General features: G+C 35.8%; 1 protein-coding gene across 1 annotated transcript in view; it reads right to left on the reverse strand.

Annotated features, from left to right (window-relative positions):
• LOC138694615 (esterase FE4-like) overlaps positions 1 to 21,934 on the reverse strand; it is a 29,752-nt gene extending 7,818 nt beyond the window's left edge. Inside the window, exons 1-7 of the mRNA XM_069818532.1 lie at positions 21,697 to 21,934; positions 16,661 to 16,798; positions 13,919 to 14,075; positions 10,177 to 10,362; positions 8,321 to 8,514; positions 4,127 to 4,295; positions 844 to 1,013 (exon numbers count right to left, since the gene is read on the reverse strand). Coding sequence (XP_069674633.1) covers positions 844 to 1,013; positions 4,127 to 4,295; positions 8,321 to 8,514; positions 10,177 to 10,362; positions 13,919 to 14,075; positions 16,661 to 16,798; positions 21,697 to 21,903 — 1,221 coding nt within the window. The 5' untranslated portion in view covers positions 21,904 to 21,934. The remainder of the gene's footprint in view (positions 1 to 843; positions 1,014 to 4,126; positions 4,296 to 8,320; positions 8,515 to 10,176; positions 10,363 to 13,918; positions 14,076 to 16,660; positions 16,799 to 21,696) is intronic.
• Positions 21,935 to 22,739: the final 805 nt, after the last annotated feature.

Genomic DNA, 22,739 nt, shown 5'->3' on the forward strand with positions numbered 1-22,739 from the left:
CACTTCCAATGTAAAAAGGTGAAGTAATTGAAACATTACGAGCTTTCATGGTGAATTACCCTGAATTTATATCTGCTGTGTTCAAATGGGTTTGGATTCCTAGTGCATCTGTTGACGCAGAAAGGTTTTGCTCAGTGTATAATTTAAATGTTAGTGACCGTAGTCGCAGAATGAAAAAAATATATTGTCACTTCTGTTATGCTTTCACTTCACAAATAGAAGCAGGAGATGTTACATAATACAAATAATGTTTTTTCCTCAGTGTTATAAAGTTGTGTTTAATTTTAATATGTATAATAAATTGTTGTATGAAACCTTTCTTTTATCATTTTTTGACGTCTAGTACATAATATAGGGTTAATTTTTCACGTAAAAATCACTTTCAAATTTATACGAAATAATAGCGATTATCTTACAACTAATTAGCGATAAAACGCGAAATATAATATTTTATAATTTTTTTTTCGAAATCAATACGAAATTCTGCGGTCTCTAGCTCATGATATAAGTTACTCGTCACGGTTGATAAAACGTCGTAAAATAACCAATTAAAAAAGTTACTCGTCGACTGCAACACAAAGCAAGTAAACGGCGAACAACTAATTCACAGTAGTTCAACAGGGCACGGCCCACGCTGCCTTCTATTGTACACAGTAGAGGGAGTCTGAAACAGAGTTAACCTGAAACCACTTGCCTCTCTCGGGCATTAAGTTTCGCTCCCCGGTAATGACTAAGTTCATAGTGATAATATGGAATGATATTTATTACGTAACTCGGAAGTTTTGAACCAGAGCATTAGTAAACACATGTTTGAACACAACTCTATTTAACTTGAGTACTTACCTCAATGAAATTGTCCAATGTCTCTTTGGAAGGCTTCTTATCTTCGAAGTAAACTTTCTTAATATTTTGGGATGCTTCCTTAACTTTTGATACATCTTTTTCAGCAACTCTAGCAACTGATTTGTCAAAATTGTTATCGAGTTTATCCCAGAAAGATTCGGCTTCAGTCACTGAAAGCGTGAACAAACGAAAAGTATTAATTAGTCTTTGTATTGGATAATTATTCGTATCATACTTTATACATACATCATTTTAAAAGTATATTTGGTAGTGTTATAGAGTGAATTCATCAATTGATTTATTTATTAGGTTATTTTACGACGCTTTATCAACAGCTTAGGTTATTTAGCGTCTGAATGAGATGAAGGTGATAATGCCGGTGAAATGAGTCCGGGGTCCAACACCGAAAGTTACCCAGCATTTACTCATATTGGGTTCAGGGAAAACCCCGGAAAAAACCTCAACCAGGTAACTTGCCCCGACCGGGAATCGAACCCGGGCCACCTGGTTTCGCGGCTAGACGTGCTAACCGTTACTCCACAGGCGTGGACTCATCAATTGAAGGAATGAGACAATCTATACTATTGTCGACTATAGCACTAGAAGAGAACTGTAAAGTATGAGTTTGAAGTGTATTCCTAACCTATTCTTTTGAGACTATTGCCTCATAGTCAGGCTTCAGCCTAGGGACACAAAATAACCTGTATAAGTTTTAGAGTACACGGAGTATAAATGACGTCATGAACCGTGTGGAAAGGGAACTGCAACAGCACAGCTTGGTCCGTAATGCGCATTACCGTTGTGTGTATTGCTGCTTGGCTGCGGTACGTGTAACAGGCTTCGGCGTAGGGACACCTGATTGAAGGTTACAACTCACATTAATACTTTAATGGTAGATATTTATTGTCTACACTAGGAATGTACTGTATATACTGCATCTGTACAGTTTGAAATATATTTTGTGCCGTACTGTGACGGACTGTTTACATGTTGAGACACGAAGAAACGGCGCCCTCCATCTTCCACTTCACTCGACCAACAAAACACTATCGTCCGTGCGTTCTGAACTTCATGCGTTTCTGCGCCTAGGACCGAAGCCTGTTCATAATAGATGTACGTATCAGCCAGAACCTCAATCAGAGATAATAGAATATAGGGTAAAGTTGCCTAATGCCGTGATACCCCTAATCCAGTGATACTTCTTTTAAACTGAATGTCCGTCAAAGCTTTGCCGTCCGATCATAGCGCCAGACACCTTTCTCGAAAGAGTGCATCTTTCACCTACTTTTGAGACATCGGTGAACTTCCAAGCAAGATACCCAATCCCATGATATTTAGTGAAAAAAGTATCACAGAATTAGGGGTATCACGGTATTAGGCAACTTTATCCTATATGCACGCATATATCAAACTTTATCAATGTATATGTTACTGTAAATGTACGAAGACCGGTAAATCTTAGAATTTACCGGTATAACCTAACATTTACCGTTATAGTGCTGTAAAACCCCAGAATATCTTATTAGATGCATACATTTTGAACTTTTACCAAGAAACGTTGGTAAATTTCAGAATTTACCGATGCGAGCTGGTAAAAGCTAGATCGAAGAATCCAGAACGAAGAATCCCGCCTTCGTTGTGCAGATTCAAACATGTTTGCAGGGGTGAAGCGGTTCCGAGAGGCTGCCAAAGATCTTGAAATGCAAGCGAAGAAAATGAAAGCAGCTACTTAACAAAATTCCAAAATTTTTAGTCGGATAGAATGTGAGAATCAAAGTACCGGATGCAAAAATTGACGCAAAATCAATAATAACATAAATATTTAAGATGAATTTTATCGTTGGAGGACAAGGGTTCAAAAAGTGTAAATGTTTAAAAAGTGTTCAACAAAAAAGTGCTTCATAATGTTTGTTTTACTTTATTTGTGTACCTAGACTGTTTGAGGAGATGTAAAGACATTGTTAATTTTTATATTAAGTATTATAATAGACAATGGTTAAAATTATAATATTTTTCACTATTTTTAATATACAATATTGTTTATTATACTGACATTAGAATGTATGAATATTTAAATAACTTAAATTAAAAATAAATACAAATTATTTCAGTCATTGCTCAGGTGATTTTTATTTATGTTTTTAAATAGATCCTAAAACAACAATAAAAAATGAATTGGAAATGGAGATGTAGAAGTGCGAAGAACGGCAAATCTTAGTAAAGATTCTTTTTACTTCTTTAATACGATTTTACCACAGCTGATCGGTAAGTCCTGAGATTTACCAACATATCTTGGTAAAAGTTCAAAATGTATACATGTAATAAGATATTTGGCGGTTTTACCGCATTGTAATGGTAAATGTTAGATTAATCCGGTAAATTCTAAGATTTACCGGTCTTCGTACATTTACAGTAACATATATAAATATGGGTTGTATTTATTATTATTATTATTATTATTATTATTATTATTTATTATTGTTATTATTACTCTTATTAAATTATTATTGTTATGATATTGTTATCGTATTATTATTATTATTATTATTATTATTATTATTATTATTATTATTATTATTATTATTAAACCAGAATATAATATTTATAGTTCATCGCCGGATTTTCTGCATATGTTAACACCAAATCAAAACCCCGAAAAAGACAAAATTGAGAAGAAAAAATAAGACTACAGATTTCCGTCATAAAACTAGAAATAAAAAGAATCGTCAGACTTAAGAAGCACACGCATTCGTACCACTGAGCAAAATTATTGGGATACTGACTTTTAATATTTGTTAAGTATTAAATATTAATAAAACGTGCATTATTTTATTATAGAACTATATTGATTGACTATTTATTTTTTTGTTATAAAATACCATAGTACAGTACTGTTTATACATCTGTAGTATCAATAAATTAGAAAACGTAACATTTGTACGCATTATTAACACGGTTTCAATTTTGCAGTTAGTCCTACACCTGCTTCAATTCATATTTTAATAATGATGTTAATTTTAATAATAATATTAATAATAATAATAATAATAATAATATTGTTTATAATAGGAAAACAAAGGAAATAGATTAGAAGAGTTTCACAGTTGCTCAATAGGTTAAAAGGTATTTCGATGTAAAAAAAAAGTTTGAGAAACGCTGGTCTATATAAAGATGTAATTACAAAAATCCATTACAAACCAGTTCGAACCGAGTAACAATTTATTAATAATCATTCCTTATACATGTATATTGAATTTAATTGAGGTTTATTAATAATACTCACGTTGTTGGAAAGTGAGGCCTTCTCTAGAGTTAAATCCTATCATGTAAGGAATTGCATGGAATTTTTTATCTGCAATAAGTTTACTTGGTCTGTCTGGAAGAAATGTTTCTGCTCCACTACCATCCTCTCTAGTTGGTGTGAATTCTCCTATTGCTATTCCAGTATCATCCTGAAAAAAAATATTAAAAATGAAATAAAATATGTAACGAGTCACAATCACTTGAACCCGTCTATTTTTCCTAGCGTCGGAAGCAGTACTAGCTGGTACAAACTGAAAATTGATAGTAAATGCTTAAATATTCTTGGTACTATTGTGATGATGAATTCGAGCGATTAACTTGAATATTACACATTTACTACTTATACAACTTTTGACCAATAAAACCATACGATAGGATGTTTCAACCAATCATGGCCGCTTATGGCTACAATTTTATCATTTCTCTAGCATTTGTTTATTTATATCACTTCCCTAGCATTTGTTTCTTTTTACCACTTCAAATGCTGGGTAACTTTCGGTGCTGGACCCCGGACTCATTTCACCGGCATTATCACCTTCATTTCATTCAGACGCTAAATAACCTAAACTGTTGATAAAGCGTCGTAAAATAACCTACTAAAATAAAATTACCACTTCACTAGCATATGTTTTTTCGTTTGCCAACAGTTAAAAATGTAAATTCTTTACTGTACTATCTAACATGCTTTGCGATCGTGATTTGTTTCTCGCATAGTCAACATAAAATGGCGGCTCCGTTCAAACATTTTGGTGAAGCTAACATTAGTGAAATATAATTTTAGTAAGTCAATTATACTATATTTGGCGAGTTTATGGACTACGCTGCACCTTTGCAATGACTTCCATTTTCTGTAAAAAAATCTTATAGCCTAATCCGTTTGCAGAATTCTTCTGGTTGTCACAGCTTAGAAGCATTGTGTAGTTCTTCTATTATTATTATTATTATTATCGCGTCACATGACTACGGCTTAAAATTTGACGCGGGAAAAATCTATCTACTGGCCAAACGGACTATAATACCTATTTTATTGTATTAGAGTACTTTATTTCTCCTAATCTTTATATACTTTCTTCTAATCGTGTAATCATCAATTAAATCCCGCTGGAGTTTTGATTTTTCTAGATAAATCAAAACCTCTAGTGAGATTACTGTTGATAAAATTTTTTAGGTATAATTTATATATGAGCGTTACGTCGATATCGTAGTCCAAAATGGACCAAATATTAGGAACCTAATTCGATTTATTATTCGATTACAGACAAACGAAAATCTCCCGAAATTCATAGTTAAAAATATCAACATTCTGTAACGGTAAAGGATCGTGAAGACTAACTTTTCATATTGCACGATAAAGCGCGCGCGCGCATATTTTGAGTGACATATAAGAGACTGTGCTAAAAAATTCCAAAGGACAGATTTTGACTACCACAGGGAAATGGGTATAATAATATATCTTTGTTTTGCAAAGGTTGAATCTGTGTCAATTCACTTGCGTTATTGTGCACATTTACTGACCAAATAACTAATGTTATTTGATCTATGTTACTTCGCTCCCGTTAACTAAATAACCAATGTAATTGGATTGATATATTGTTACTGGCTAACTAAATAACAGATACGTATTTATGTGCTTTACTCCTGCTAACTAAATACTAAACGTCCCTTTATTTGTATTCGTTTGAAGTTTGCTAATCAAGCCACAATCGTCAATAATAATGAATGTTACTTTACGCTTGCTATTCGGATAACAAAGTCATTTGATTTTATTTACTTTGTCACCAGTCAATCAAGTAATATTTCCCTTGACTTGTTTTTCTTTGACCTGTATTAACTACATAACCAGTGTCACTTGATTCTTGTTACCTTGGCGTGTTAATCAGATACGTAATGTCATTTAAGTTATAAGACTTTGTCTTCTGCTAATAAAATGGCATTTGCCACTTGCTATGTGTTACTTTCCTCTTCCTATCAAACAACAAATTTCACTTGATATATGAAGGGTTCATAACCATAGTGGGCTAAGCACCATTTACTAAAACCGTAGAAAACAAAAGTTAAAATGAAGTTATTACCATAATTCAATGGAAACACATAGCAAGTAATAGGAAAGTATACACATTAAAACTAAATTATATGTCGATCTTCATTAAATTATGGTATTCACTTAACTTTAACCCTTGCTTTCTTCGTTTTTAATAAATGGCGCTTTGCCCACTATGGCTCTGAACCCTTCATATGTTATCTTGTTAGTGCTAACATCACAGTGTCACTTTGTTACTTTGTCTCCTACTGACGAAAAGACCTATGTCACTTGATTTGTTACTTTACCTCTGGTATTCAAGTAACAAATGCTATTTGATTTGTATTATTTTATCCCGGTTAAACAAAGATAAAATGTCACCTGATTTGTGTTATTTCACCGCAACAAATCAAATAACAAATGTTACTTGATTTTGTTTTGAGTCACACCTGCTTAAAGATAGCTATGCCAGTTCATTTTTGTTAATCTGCCACCTGACAATACAATAACCAGTGACACGGTTTGTGCTAATTCTGTCACCTGCTAATTCAATAACCAATGTCGCTTTATTTGTGTTACTTTGTATCATATTAACAAAATACCAATGTTAATTAATTTGTGTTACTTTGTCTTCTGCTAACTAAATTACCGATATCATGCGATTTGTCTTACATTTGCTATCGGCTAACCAAATAACAAATATGTCACTTGATTTGTGTTACTGTGGCACTTACTAATCAAGTAACTAATGATACTTAGCCTGGTATTATCCAAATAACCAGTTTAAATTTCTGTTGCTTTGTTTCCTGATAGCAAAATGACCAATGTCAATAGATCTGTGTTATTTGCCCCCTGCTAACAGAATGTTAAGCATAACTTGATAACTTTTATTTAATTCTCCCCTAATCACATCAGTGCCATTCTTTGATTAATGTTGGTTAAAAATCATATGATATGGGACTCATGAATATGGTCCTAAATTATTGATTCATTTTACAGTTTTTAAAATAACTAATTTCCTAGTCTTGTTTGTAATGGGATTTCTATTATAGTTAATTACCTGAAGTACCATTGTAAGGGCACAAATAAATTAAGTTCACTGCACATAAAAGGTATTTTCATGATTCTAAAAGAATAAAAAGTATTTATTTTAAATTTTGTGTGGTATAACTAGGTTGGACATTGTGCCACTATCACATATTCTGTTACACAGTACATGAGGCTAGGCCACCAAAGGGAAAACTGAGAGGTAGAACTTAAACTGAGGGGATTCGATCCGGCATCAGAACTGAAATCCGGTGTGGACTAGTGGATAAAGCGTAAGCACGTAGAGCCGAAAACCCGGGTTCGAATCCCGGTGCCGCAGAGAATGTTTCTCTGTTCTGTCCTTTCTTCATCATAAAATAGATATGTTACAATAAGCGAATTTCACTACAAGTTTATAAATGGAAAGGTACTTATGACCGAGAAAGTCCACCATTGTGGCTGAGGGGTTAGCGAGGATAACTCCGAGCCCAGCGGGCCCGGGTTCGATCCCCGGTCGGGACGAGTTGCCTGGGCGAGGTTTTTTCGGGGTTTTTCCCTCACTCCTATGAATGAATATCAGGTAACTTTATCAGGCGATTGGAACTCCACTCATCTTCGCCACTTCCTTTCTTCCTTATCATCCTTTCATTCATCATCCCGTTATTTCTTCTGGTTTTCAGATCGCTCTACATGCGGCCCTCCGAAGCTGCTGGCTCTCTCGGCCTGCCTCCGTGGATTGTATTCAAGTAATGATGGATAGCTTCTGCAACTGAACCCGGGGCAGACCTCGGGGGGAGGACTTCTGCCTCGGACCGTTAAGGCAGCCTTGAGGGGGTTGCCGAAGCAGGAGTGGTACATGGACTCTGTTGGCTGTAGGGACCGGTCGTTAAGGGGTTCAACAAGTGGTTAGGTCGGTGGGCACGCAACTCATCTCATATCGGGGGGTGTACAGTAGACCTCATGTCGTAGTGCGTGGGATGTTCACTCCCTCCCTCCTAACAAGTAAAAAAAATGATCGAGAAAATTATAAAATAAGTAACAAAGACCAGAATGATCGATTTTCTTAATACCGAATTATCAATATGGATGAAAGTCTTGTTGCAACTATTTTTTAGAGAATAGCTTTACCTCATGTCCTATTATGTTCACGAAGTCTCTTCCTGTCTTCTTCTCGAAGCACTCTAATAGTTCTTTTGATGTTGAAGCACTACATCCAATTTTGGCTCCGACTTTGAATCCTGCTTCACGCAGGTAGTCTGGCTCTGCATAGGCCCAGTAGTCGAGGGCGGATCCACTCTGAGAGATGGCTCTGTGGAAGAGTCCTGCAATATAAACACACTCTTCCATTAAATTTAATCTTCTCGAAGTCTACATTCTGCAGTGCAATTTGATGGCAACGAAAGTCCACATTCTCGTAACTCTCTATAGACGAATTCAGGCAGTTCATTTTTAGAACTTTCGGAAGTTATAATCCAGACTTGTAGGTGGCCACTAACCTATTTCTTATATAGAGAATATGAAATGAGGATATATTTAATCCCCATAATTTTGTAGTAGGGTGATGATAAGACATTATTCATTGAACTTTTCTTTCATAGAATTTTTATTGAAGTCTGAAACTTCAGTCTTAATTTCACTTGGTGAACGATAACTACAATTAAAAATTATTGTTGCACTTCTTTTGGAAGTTCAAAAGAATCGCCTGATTGATTGAAGTTGTATGTGATGAATACTTCTAGATATAATTAATATATGAGGAGAAAAATTCGCTCCGGCGCCGGGGATCGAACTCGGGTCCTTGGTTCTACGTACCAAGCGCTCTGACCACTGAGCTACGCCGAATTCAATCCACAGCACCGGATTGAATTCTCCTCCTTCAATATTTCCCTTTGTGGCCTGACTCCAAGTTAAGCATATATGTTGACGCATATGTCCAATGTCAACTGCCATTATACTGGGAGCGCACTCAGCTGAGTGATTTGTAGCTGAGTTCGGCGTAGCCCAGTGGTCAGAGGGCGCTTGGTACGTAGAACCAAGGTCCCGGGTTCGATCCCCGGCGCCGGAGCCAATTTTTCTCCTCAAATATAAATTGTCAATATTACAGATATCATTCTGTAGGACAAATTAATAAATCTATAATATTCTTCCAGATATAGTCGATGTAAAATTCGTGGCATAATAATTAAATTTCCGAAGTGAGAGCACATAGAAGTAAGTGTAAAGGGAATTTTTAGTCCACATGTTATGACTAAATGACAGTAATGACTATCGTATTCTCCAGTTGGAGAACATGTCATTTTTTTCCTCTAGAGCTCTCTCATTTTGGGGTAGAGCTATTATATTCCGTAAAATACATTATAAAACGTTTGATGCTCTGTACCTCAAATTCAAGATTTTGTACTTACGTTTTTGTTCTAGAGAACGCCTCAATTATGTATCGCTTGAGTGATTTATTTGTTTAACATTATCTACTTCGTGGAGATACAAAATAGTTGGGATCGCTTAAGTCCATTAATTTGATATCTTGTGTACAGACATTAAACAAAACACTAGAGGTTCATTATAAATGTGTCTAAATTGATTAATGTAGTCTTTTCTTTACTTTCCAAGAGTTAAAAACAAATTTACAATATAGGCTCTTTGTACATTTAGTCCAGAAATCACTGAGCGCTGTAAATTTTAACAACCTGTGGAAATATGGGTCTGTACGTAGTGTCAGGCAGAAATAAATCCATGATCTCTATTTCAAATGGCTGGAATGACTGAGGTGTTGCCTGGAATGACAATTTAACATACGTTATGGCGTTTATCCATTTGTCCAGTTGTTCTTCGGTGATGACTGATGAATGATAAGTGTATAAGTTAAATATCTGGCGTTAGATAAAAAAGTTTTGCTTTGTGTTCTGTACACGCCTTCAAAGCTTTCACAGAACTCCTTTATTATATTATATATCCCTGTGACGTACGGAGTCAACGATCATTACCTGTAGACATAGGTGACAGTAAATGGTATTGGACAGAGGCTGCTCCAGCACAGTTTCCAAAAAGGGTCACTCTATTAGGATCTCCTCCAAATGCCTCGATATTTTTCTTCACCCAACGAAGAGCCATCACTTGGTCTTTCATCCCGAAATTACCGTGAATTCCAATGTCTGGAAGAGCTAAAAATCCTGAAGACAATACGTATACAATTTTATTAATAGAAGACAATTAATTCTTTCTATTATTTATTAATTTTAATAAATCGCAAGATGTAGATTGCATACTACACAAAGTCTAGGCCTATGTGTGCTACCAAAATTATATCCAACAGTTTTTTCTTATTATATTTACACTAAAACATGAATACTATTTTTTTTTCACGCTACTAAAATAATATACTTTACAATTAATATAAACTGAATTTACGTATTGTTACAAAATTTTACAAACTTCTAAGTGTGCTCTTTTGATATAAACCAGACTAAAAATTAAGAAAAGCATTAATTTGCAGAGTAATTTATATATCAAGACCTGAAATGCGCCGAGTTTTGAATTATCTCCAGACTTCGATAAAGAAGACCTTGAATACTAAGGGAAGCAGATGAAATAAAAGTTGACTACAGACACTTTAGTTTAATGGTTGTGGGTGATTCTTTTATTGTTCTGGAATCATATACTGACATATTTTACAGTGAATCCTTTTTTTTATAACACTTTTTAAAGGCTGATACGTTCAACAACGAGCTAAGTTATAAAATGCCAGGCCAAAGAGATAGGGAATACCATATTGAAGTACCTCTTTTAAGCGGAATATCTGCAAGATGGACACGGAAAAATTTCTATTCCTCTTGGCTTAATTTACCTCTCAGTTACGGACACTATTCAGATTGAGTCCCCGTGAAGTCGAAAGTTGAACAGCATGAAGATAAAGTCCGCGAGTATACTATGTTCGCGTTTTATGAATTTTAAATTAAGGCAGTTGAAAAGCACTTACTAGTAGAATTGAAAAATCTATCAAGTAAAGAACTCTCTTAAACAAACAAAATAACAATATGCACGAAGGGACTTGGATGGATGCAGACATTGGACTATATGTTGATTTCCAAAAAATTGTGATGTTCTTCCAAAAGAAAAGTAAGATTTGTATCTAGTGTTGAATGTTTGAGACAAAAGATGTGAAAAATAATGACTACACTATTGTACAGATACTTCTGCAGTGTATTGGAATATCCGAAGTTGAACATGCAAGCATATTGATGTGAGGTGATAGTGAAGAAATTGAAAGGAAAAAGCTCTAATGCTAAAGAAATGGAAAAGTGTGCAGGAAGAGAAGAAAGACATTGGAATAAATAGCTATGGGAAAAATGCATAAATTACATACCGTACATTAGAACAAATTTATATGTCTGTGAAAGATTTCATTGACTTTATATAATAAATTGAAATAACATATAGGAAGTGTATTGTGTAACGATAAGTCTAAAGTGAAAAATAGTGAGTTATAATATAATTTATTTAATCTTTGTTAGAAAATTGAATCTCCGTGCTGACTAGTCTGATGGTGAAGAAATGGAGAAAACTGTGGAAAAAGAAAAGAAAGAATTACGTAGAAGCAGTCTATACGTATATTATGGGCATAAAGACCATTTTATTTGTTGAGTAAAGATTCTGTAGAATTTAACTTCATGAATAAGGTAAAACAATTCCAAAAAGTTTATTGTTAATAAGATTATGTGCTAAAAGGTGAGATAGTTTGAAGTAGGACTAAGTTCTTCCCCGGCCCACTGCTATGGAGTAACTCTTAGCACGTCTGACTGTGAAACGAGCGGGCCCGGGTTCAAGTAATGTTTGAGGTTTTCCGGAGTTTTCCCTCTATCAATTGAAGGAGGATTGCTGGGTAACTTTCGGCGTTGGACCTCGGACTCATTTCGCATGATTAATTCACATATAATTATTCATCCCACAGCCCAGGTTAAGTTCACGGTGCGACGTGCTGTACTTATATACTGTCTATCAAAAACAGTCAGTGTTTCCAACCTTGCATAAATAGAATTCAATATTTCATTCCTCTTTGCAGATTGTAAAACAACACTGGGTTTAGCTGCAAACCGCTGATATTGTCAATTATAAGAATAATTTAAACTATGCTTAATCTACTTTATCATTTCCCCCGGCACATTTTTTAATCGCCTCAATAATGGTGCCACCAGCAGAACTATTTCAAAGTTTGTCAATTTGTTATATCTTTGGTTCTGACTTGTCCCGTGGTTAGAAAGTTCGCTTATACAATCATAAAGTCGTTGGTCAGATATCTTTGAACGTTATTGTATAAGAGCGCGGCCGTTCGGCTACCCAATCATTCGCAGAATAAGCCTCAGGCTGCAGTGTAAGCCTTCGGGTTCCTCTTTCGTACAAGAGAAAAAAAAAGTCCTTTCCCGAGATCTGATGAAGGGATATTTACGGAGTTTCTGATGTTCCAAAAAGTGCAAAATTTGAAACGCTTACTGTACGGAAACTATAACAGCTACATTAAATAATTTACTTACAGTTGGATACGGGACAGATATCGCTTTCTATAGCCTTGGTTTTTCTGAACCGACGCATGCGACGTACGAGGTGCAAGCCCCGCCTCGCACAAATCCTGACTACAGGAGAGATAGTGAGTGGTTTCTATAACTGCGAGATGCGAGGTCTGCGCACCTCGCAACTATAGAAACCACTCACTATCTCTCGTGTAGTCCGGATTTGTGCGAGGCTGGCGTCGCATCTCGCATGCGTTGGTTCAGAAAAAACAAGGCTTTACAGTATATAAATCAGTTGAACCAGATTCGTGAGGGGCGAGGGAGGACGCGGCGAATATGGTCGTGTTTAGCGATCTGGTCGCGGTGCTGCTGTATGAGTCAGAGCGATTGTGTCAGTATCTTTAGATATGAAAACAACCAGTACCTCGGTCTATAGGTTAGAGAACACACTATCAGAGAATAAAATATAATTTATTTGCGATTTAAATTACAAGTATTACATGATCAATTTTTTAAAAAGTGGTATTGAACATTTGTAATATTCCCAAGAAATTTGATGCAAGATATCACCGCGACCGGCGAGATTCATTAAAAGATGTGACCAAGGGTACAAGGATTCAGGAAAGGCCACATATGTTAGAAGCTGGACGAAAACAAGCGTACAGGCCCCGGTTGAAAGCCACGCGCGAGAATAATAATTCCCTTCAGTGTGTACTGGAAGCAGAATTGCTGAGAATATTGATGGCTGTGACATGAAGTGATATTCAGATGTTACTGCGATTCACATTTTGGTAGTTAGGCCTATTGCTTTGTTTTGATTGTTATCATCAGAGAAATTAAATAGAGAGCAAAATATGTTTATTACTTTTAGAAAATCACGACCGCTAAATGTGAAAGGAGGGGTGATCAAGGGTACAGGCCCAGAAAAAAAAAATCGGCCACCTAATTTTACAAAGTACCAGATACAACGTACTGCGCATGTGCAGTAAACAAGAGCGCCTAAAATCTCGGTTCAGAAAAACCAAATCTAAACTGTATGACTTACATTCTGTATAATGTTGGTCTAAATATTATTTACAGTAGGATTCGAAATTTAAAATGCATGACTCCGAAGTCCTTTCATAGAACATAGGAAACACCTGAAATTAATAAGAATCCATATCTACAGTTTGAAATTAGGTCTAAAATGGAAATTAAATTTTCACTTTTAAAAGTACTTTACCTAAAATACCAAGGCGATAGTTGATTGTAACCAAAACCACGTCTTCAGTCAGGAGATGGTCAGGTCCAAACATAATAGAAGTGCTGGATCCCGTCACGAAAGCTCCGCCATGCAACCACACCATCACTGGTTTTAGATCGTTTGAGCTGGCGGGTAGCTATAAACAGAAGCGTAAGTTTTCTATAATAGACGTGAAATATAACTGAATAGTAATTAAATTCAATGCAATCAATAATTTACCATGCGTAATACTACAAAGCTTTTTTATGAGCTGTGGGGAATTTATATGAATATATAGCGTCATATTTAAAACGACTATTACAAAAATAGAATAACGAGAAAATAATTAACAATATAATATTAATTGAATGTGCTCACGCAGAAAGGTGACTTCTCCAAAAGGACAAGTTTTCAGGAGAAGGTCAAAACGTTTTGTACTGGATGAGCAGTATAGAGCAGAATAGGTCTCACGGCGGGCCGGCCGGCTATGCGCGAGGAGGTGGGGGACTCAAGGCCGCGCGAGGCTGAAACCTGTTCTGCTCTTTACTGTTCACCCAGTATTTGTACTTAATGAAAATAAAATTCATTGCTTCTGATACCTCAGAAAGGCAGGCATTACCATTATCTATTGATATCCTGTAATAAAGAAGTTGTGCAATGAGACATATAACTACAAATCAGTTTTAACCTTTTCCTGAAAACTTGCTCTTTTGGAGAAGTCATCTCCTTGCACGCGCATGTTCAATTATGCTCACTATTACAGGAAAAGATATTTGATTTATTTACATTGTAATATATATGCATTCGTAAAAAAAAGAATGAAACATTTTGTCTATTTACAAATGCGTAGAGAACAATCTAGTTTAGACATGGGAACAAGGGTAGGGAGTTAAGGACGATCGAATTCACTTCCACCACAATATTTCGGACATAGCTTCTTGTATATACATCAAGGGTAACTACCTAAACTTGGCTACTCTTCCGCTTAGGGGTGCGCAAGAATAATAAGGCATGCCATTACATTAAACATTTTAAATCAAGTCAGATATGCAAAGTAGGTATTTGTATGAATACTATGGTTTGATACTCATTATTACTGACCGTTTTTTGTCACAGGGCTTACGAGATAAGGTTAGTTGTTCATAGACTATATTGTCGTGACGTCATGTTTCGCTCGCGACTCAGGTACTATTAGGGAACGTTTCAGTGTATTCCGAATCTCACCCGACCGGTGGACATCAATGACGTCACTCTGCAGCGAAATAAGAACTAAACTTCTGGAAGGTTAAATGGCTATCATAGCAGCTGTAGGAGTTGTATGTACTATGTTAGCAAGATTTTGCGAAATTTTCTTAGTGTGATCTCGAAAGAACAGAGAGCACAAACAATTTATTTCTTAAACCAGTAGTAATAACTGGTCCGTTGACATGTTCGTTCATACGCCATTAACATATTTTTTTTTCTTATGTTGTGCTAATTACAAACACAGCAGAACACACCACCATGACACACTGGTGCACATTGTCATAGATTCTGAATACGCTGTTTGCGTCTTGTTTGTGATGTAGTTGACATTAACAAAATTTGTCTAACGGTATTGAGAGATTCATTATCCATTTTACACAATCACTTGTATAATACTATGTAATTTTTTTACTTCATTTCATTACTCTTCAATGTATTTTCATCTCATGTTTCTCCGAAATCAAATTGTACTTTATTTTTAAATTTATCATTGTTCCGTATTCTCTCCGCAGTCATATTGCATTTTTAATCTAACCTCTGCTTTGTATTCTGGATCCTAGTGATCAGCCGTAGATTTCGGCCAGATGTCCCAAATTGTGGAACTTGTGTGTACTCAAAAATAGACCTAGCAGACTTCTTACAATGCACTCTAGTCATGAAGAATGATCCTACGATGGCCTTTCCTACAATTTTAAATTATTTATTCATTCATTTAATTGATTTAATTTTACTGGCAGAGTTAAGGCCTTAGGTTTTCTCTGCCACTCAACCAGTATAAAATACGTAGCAAATATTATAAATAACAACAATACAGAAAACAATGTAATGATAAAAATATAAATAAGATAATAATAATAATAATAATAATAATAATAATAATAATGATAATAATAATATAATTCAAATTCTCTCGTCATAAGAGATCAGTTTTGCATGTAAATTGCTCATACCACTGTTTTAGTGATGAATGATTTATATTATAAGTTCGTTTTTGTGCGGTTCTGAGCGTTCGAAGTCAAGTACATCCCTTGTTAGTGTACTACTCAGAAAAAACCTGCGATTCATCAACGCGACATGACAAAAGCGTGGCAATATAAATTGGACAGTTTTATTATTTCGTAATGATTGACGACTCTCATTGAAATTTAACGGATCTTTACACTCTGTTGGTGAATTGGTGTATGAGCGAAATAGGTAGTTATCGGTATTGAAACTCTTAAGTTTCTCTTAAAATTTATTTTTTCAAAGAGTTCGTAATTTCTTGCACAGAACAAGATAGATTATAGCACACACCCGTGTTTGACTTTTCTCAATCGGACGACAAATGAAACAAAGTGAGTCTCCTGTTGGTTTGGCATGACAAGTCTCCGGTGTGCACAGAAGATAACACAAGACATATTATTAACAGAGGAAATTCCAAACAAGTGACAGTGGATTCTATGGAATATTAAACGTGAACTGTAGTAAGATAATGGATACGGCTTAAATGGCATTTACCTTGTTTGTGAAGACGTTAAGGAACAGACAGCCCTCGTCACCTTCCGTTTTTCCAGATAACAATCCTACCTGGGGACATATTTCTCCTTCTTCGAATGCCTCACGTATTCCTTCCCAAGGTTCCGGTGGTTGTGGATCCTTTGAATATAAGAAAAAATTAATGCTTAAAAGTATGAAACAACTGTAGACCATCATGATGAATAGATCTATACGCAGTATATAAAATAAGATATTTTTAATGGCAGATATACCTTTTTTCTAGGAAGATTATTTTGTTCTTTTGTAGCTACAAATTAAATTTTCAAAAGACACACGTAGGTATAAATACTCTATACATCAGAGGTGGACTTTCTTCTGCATTTGTGACTGAGTGCATTCACTCTTGTCAATTGTGAAGATCGTGTAACCTCTATACCCTCTCATGACTTTGTCTCGCTGAAGCCAGTGATCATTAGATCAACAACTTATATTGATTGCAGTACTTAAAAAGCGAAATAAAGTACCTAATCAAACAATGCTGTGTATAAAGAGCTTTTGTGAGTTAGTTACAGTATGGCTAGCACGAGTGATAGGCTATTAAACGAAGCTAAGGATCTCAATTGGAACCTCAGTGAGAAAATAGGTAATCATTTATTTTCAGAGATAGTGATCATTTATTTTCGCAGGTAGAAAGTAGGTCACAGAATTGACTATCTGGAAAAGTTAGTACCATTCTTATAAAACTTCATTTATAGCACCATTATAAAACATACCATATTAGGTAGTGTAAAGATGTTGTAGAAAAAGATCGTGAACTCTTCTGAATGGTAAACTTGAGATAGAAGTGTAACATTATTATTTAATTCTTCTGTATACATGGATATGTTATCTATTATTAGAGGTAGTTTCTTGTAGAGATATTTTCTTATAGAGAAGAGACTTTTTTATTTCTTTTTCAGAGAAGAGTTTCTGTAATTTGTGTCCTTTTTAAGTTTGCTCACATTTTTGCTTCCAGTTCAGATATTTGAAATTTAAAAAGTGACTACTGTATAAATCATTTCATGGTTTAAATTATAAAGCTGCTTATTAGATGTGTGATTTACTTTATTTTGTGTTCATCATGGAAACAACTGACTATTTCTTAACAAATCCTCACATGTTGTGCTACCGATTCGGCTGAGAACCGTTTCCACGTTTCAGTCTTGCAACAGTGCATTCATGCATAACATATAGGTACAGAACCATTATTATCAATGGTCCCAGAAAACAGCGTCCGCCCGCGCCCTGCGTGGTTTCCGACGTGCGCGTAACCGTTTCTCCCGGACAATCGACCTCCAGCAATCATATGGTATTCAGTGCGCTTAGAAGTCGTGTTACGAAATTCTCAATTATTCAAATGTACAACGTTAGTGTATAAAGTTTAGTGATTATTGTGTATTTAGGTAATGCCTAGCAACAAATTCTCATTGCGTGAATCTGTTTATATGTACGATACGTAAATAAAAGACAGAAGGTCGTGTGCGAAAACAAGACGAAAATTTAGAATAAAGTTTCCAAACAGACCTGTGCCTTCACTGGCTTCTGTGAGTTGTATATAGTGATAAACAAGTAGTTTTAGTTTACAGCTACAGATACTTTGAACATGAAAATCGTTTGATACTTACCTGTAAGCACTACGTGTTACAAATATAACACACGAGAGGTCCAGATTAAAATACTTTGGAAAGGTACAATTTCCATAGTAATTCATCCTTCATCTGTCGCATGTTAAGTTGGTAATTAGTAGAGGGGGGGAGCGGAGATGTTTTTCTTTTAGTGTAACTTTTCTGGAGAATCTACCTCTTTCCTCCACTAATTCCAACATAACATGTGATAGGTCCAGGACGAATTACTAGGGAAATGGTCCTTTTCCCCAGTATTGTGTCCTGGACATTCTCGAGTGTTATACTGGTTACAAGATAGTAGACCACGGGGCATAACAGTGAATTAAAATATATGCCTAAGTTTCAAACGATTTGTACTTGAAAGTATTTGTGGCTGCTGAGTAAATCCTCTTGTTTATCACTATGTTCATCTCACAGAAGCTTGAAAAGCAAAATGAAAAAAAAGGTATGTCTTTCGGTGTAGATTTTCTGGAGAATTACGAAACCATATTCTACGTATCTGAAATGTCACCTGTATAATCCTATGTGAGTAATAAAAAGTAATAATTTTTTATGTCTCATCATTTCAAAGCAGCCGTGGCGAAAATGTGACTCGCGGGCACATTGTGGCTCGCAATGATAGCTATGCATTTCTCTTGCTCCCTACTTGCCACAACCCCCACCCTCTCACTCACTGGAGTCAAACTCCGTTCCATTTGTATTTGTTTCTTACTTGCGAGTAGCGTATCGTCGCAATGTCTCTCTCGAAACCATGTACCTCTATAAAAACGAAAGTTTCAAGTAGGATGGAAGGACGCATTTTGTTGCTGCCAATATGTGATTCGTTTACGAGTATTACGAGGAAAACGGTTATATAACATAAAACGGCATTATACTACATTATGTTACTCATGAAATATTAAAAGGTTAAGTGTTATTATTATTATTACTAGCCTATTATTATTAGGCCTACTCTTGTTATTATTATTATTATTATTATTATTATTATTATTATCTCTATACGTCGATCCTTTTTCAGCAGAAATGAAAGAAATGAAAGCTAGATGTAAGGACTTGACAAATGTTGAACTTTTCAAATCTTTGCCAAAAAGTAAATATCCGAAGCTTCGTTCTTTCCCTTGCTCTGTTGAAGTGATGTTCGCTACAACTTACGTTTGTGAAAAATTATTTTCAACAATGAAAATAGTAAAAACCAAATTTAGATCACGAATGACAGACAAATACCTTCGTGTTCAACTACGACTGGCAGTAAGTGACATAATTCCTGATTTTGAAACTCTGTCGCAGAGACATTCTGAAGACAGTTAATTTTAGGTTGTGATAATGTTCCTATGTTTTCTTATTCATTTCTTTCTTCGTTACACGTACTAAACATTAGTTTGTAACAGTAGCGGCTCGCCGTAAAAAAAAGGTGAAGTGCTGTTCACATACACAAATGCATGAACAGTTTTACCAATATATGAGTAGGCCTACTATTCGTAAACTACGCACAATTTTAATAGCTGTAGAAGACATGCAAACAGGAAAATTAATTTATTTCAGGACTCCCAATTTTTTTGCATACCAAGTCAATCCTCCTATATTTTAAAGCAGGAAACCTGTCGATGATGTCTGAGTTTAACTGAGGGTGGACAGTATATCTCTAAGCAAACCTATAGGGCTAATGATGAAAGTCTCTCCTGTGATGTAGCATTCAGAGTGAAATTTTCAATCATTTAAAACAGAAAAGCTTCTCTCATCGGAAGAATTTTTTTTAAGTTATTTTATACAACTTCTATATTTTCTTAGCACTTTTTAAAACAAATAACAAATGGAACTGTAGGTCGTCCAGAATTTAAAACATCTTTTTTATCTTCATATTTAAGTCTACAAAACAGCATTTTTAATAAATTACAAACCATGTCATTTTCGGGATACATATTTCACACTCATTTATCAACATTGTTTATGTACTGGTACCTAAGTATCTGTATAATAGCATTATAGTGATTAAACTTATAATATACACTATGATGTAGAATTAATACACTATATACACTTATCATTAATATACTCTAAATACATTAAATAATAAGTTAATATATAGGTACACAATATTAAACTACATGTGTACATTTACGCGCGCGTTAAACTTTCAGATACAAGAGCTGGAACAAAACTGGCAAAGTCATGAGCTCATGAGAAGAAAATAATACACGCCATGGAAAACAACTTTTAATCTTTCCGAATGTATGTGGGGTTATTCCTGATAAAATTACATAGAGCTACGATGAAAGAGTAATGGAACGGAGAAAAATTCTCTCCGGCGCCGGGATTTGAACCCGGGTTTTCAGCTTTACGTGCTGACGCTTTATCCACTAAGCCACACGGAGACGATTCTTCCGACGCCGGGGTGGAACCCGGTGTGGCTTAGTGGATAAAGCGTCAGCACGTAGAGCTGAAAACCCGGGTTCAAATCCCGGCGCCGGAGAGAATTTTTCTCCGTTCCATTACTCTTTCATCGTATGATGACGCAGAATATCTGCATGGAAATATCATATGTACTTCGGTACATTAAAAATAATATATAACATAGAGCTAGCTAATTTACCACTGCAGGGGTGGCTGCTTGGAAACAGGGAATGCGGGTACTATTCTCGAGTCAGGTAGAATATACTGTAAAATTTCACAGCCCTTAAACAATAGCCCCCGGCCTTGGAGACTATAAAATAGCTTCAACTCTTCTCTATTATTAGTACTATTAGATCTGCAAACTGGTTACTCTACCTAGAAGTCTTGACAGTTCTCCGTAACTGAAAGACTCTGAAACGCACTTCACTCATACACTCTTTCTTTAGTGCGTGACGTCACGTTACCATGGAAACCAAGTGCTGTATGAGAATGGGAGCCCAAATAATTTCACCTGTACAGTATTGTAAGTTCCAACAGGCACCGCTCGGCGCTCGTAACAGTTGACATTATTCTATTCAGCGGACGGTTACAGGTACTATTTATACAACTAAATTCTGTTCATAACGACTGAAAAGAAATTTTTTATTTTATTTTAGAAATACAGTATCAGTAGTAAGTAGAATTAATTATTAATACGAGATAAAATTGTGTTTTACACGTAAATAGGTGAAGTGGTACTTCACCCACTTCACCTGAATAACCGCCCCAAGTTTGTAACCTTATACTGTATAAAATTATATTTAAGTGCTTGACGTAAGGAAAATGAAATCCGTTAATAAGTCAGACAGTTACTTCACTCCCCTTCGAGTGTTCGCCTCCCTCCATAGGTGCTATGCACGTTGCAGGTTACACAGTGACTCGGCGCACGATCACATTTTCGCCACGGCTGTTTTACAGATATGTTAAATAAAAGTTAGGAAAGACTATGAGCTATAGGCCTACCTTAAACCTCAAATCTCCAACTGGGGGTTTGGCATAAGGGATGCCCAAGAAAGCTAGAAACGGTTTCTCCCTGATAGAAAACCCATTGAGTCCTTTGAGAGTTCCCTGTTCAATTTTAACGACAGGCGGCTCTTCTTCTTCTTCGGCTGTTGTACACTCAAAGATGATGACCAGGATGAGTACAGCTATCAACGACACTGACGCCATTGTAGAGCAGTTCTGACGGACTGGACCTGCCTAACAGTAATTATTCCTAACCAACGACAGCCTTGCAGTTTGCTTCCTCTGACCATCACGCACCTATTCACGAGTATTAGATCACATTTCTGATAGCTGAAATCCAACTTCCGCAGTTGCTGGAATTGGTGAAAGAATATAAACATTTAGATATTCACATTTAGTAGTTCACATGCAAGAGCAGAATCATTTACATCATACAGCGGTCAGCCATAACTTAATTAGCCAATGATTTTTAATGTTAATTTAATATCGTGCAAGTATTTTAAGATTTGTGCGTAACAGAGCGGGATGTGAGGCAGAGGTTCTCCTACTATTTCGGATTCCCTACCATTTTTATCGCACCACTGTTCCATTATTTGACGATTTCTCACCAAACAACACCAGAGATTTATTCTGAAGTAATTGTGTGAGATTTGTGGTGAAAAAAGCAACTGTGAGTAAGATTCCCTTATACCAGCGATGTCATCCCTTTCTATTACGTGCTGCGCTCCAATTTCGTTCCAGCAACAGCACGCTTTCAAACCTTCCTACAGTACATCACTCGACCTCGTGCTAATAAAGTTAACAGCAGGGCTGGGCGTCGAGAGCGGATCTAGACTCTAAACGGGGGCGCTTAATATTCATCCGTCACTGAATCAACGCTGCGCGGTGTTCGGCGGAGAAGAAAGGGGATGAAGAGAATCATATGACTTCCCGTGAGAGAGTAGAATCTGCTCTTGCTGCCCAGCCCTGGTTAAGAGCGTTGAAGTCATCACAATATCCTCAATTACTTCAATTTTTCCTTTTTATTTGAAATACTAAAA

Source organism: Periplaneta americana, chromosome 2 (genome assembly GCF_040183065.1).
Source record: "Periplaneta americana isolate PAMFEO1 chromosome 2, P.americana_PAMFEO1_priV1, whole genome shotgun sequence".
Lineage (NCBI taxonomy): Eukaryota > Metazoa > Arthropoda > Insecta > Blattodea > Blattidae > Periplaneta > Periplaneta americana.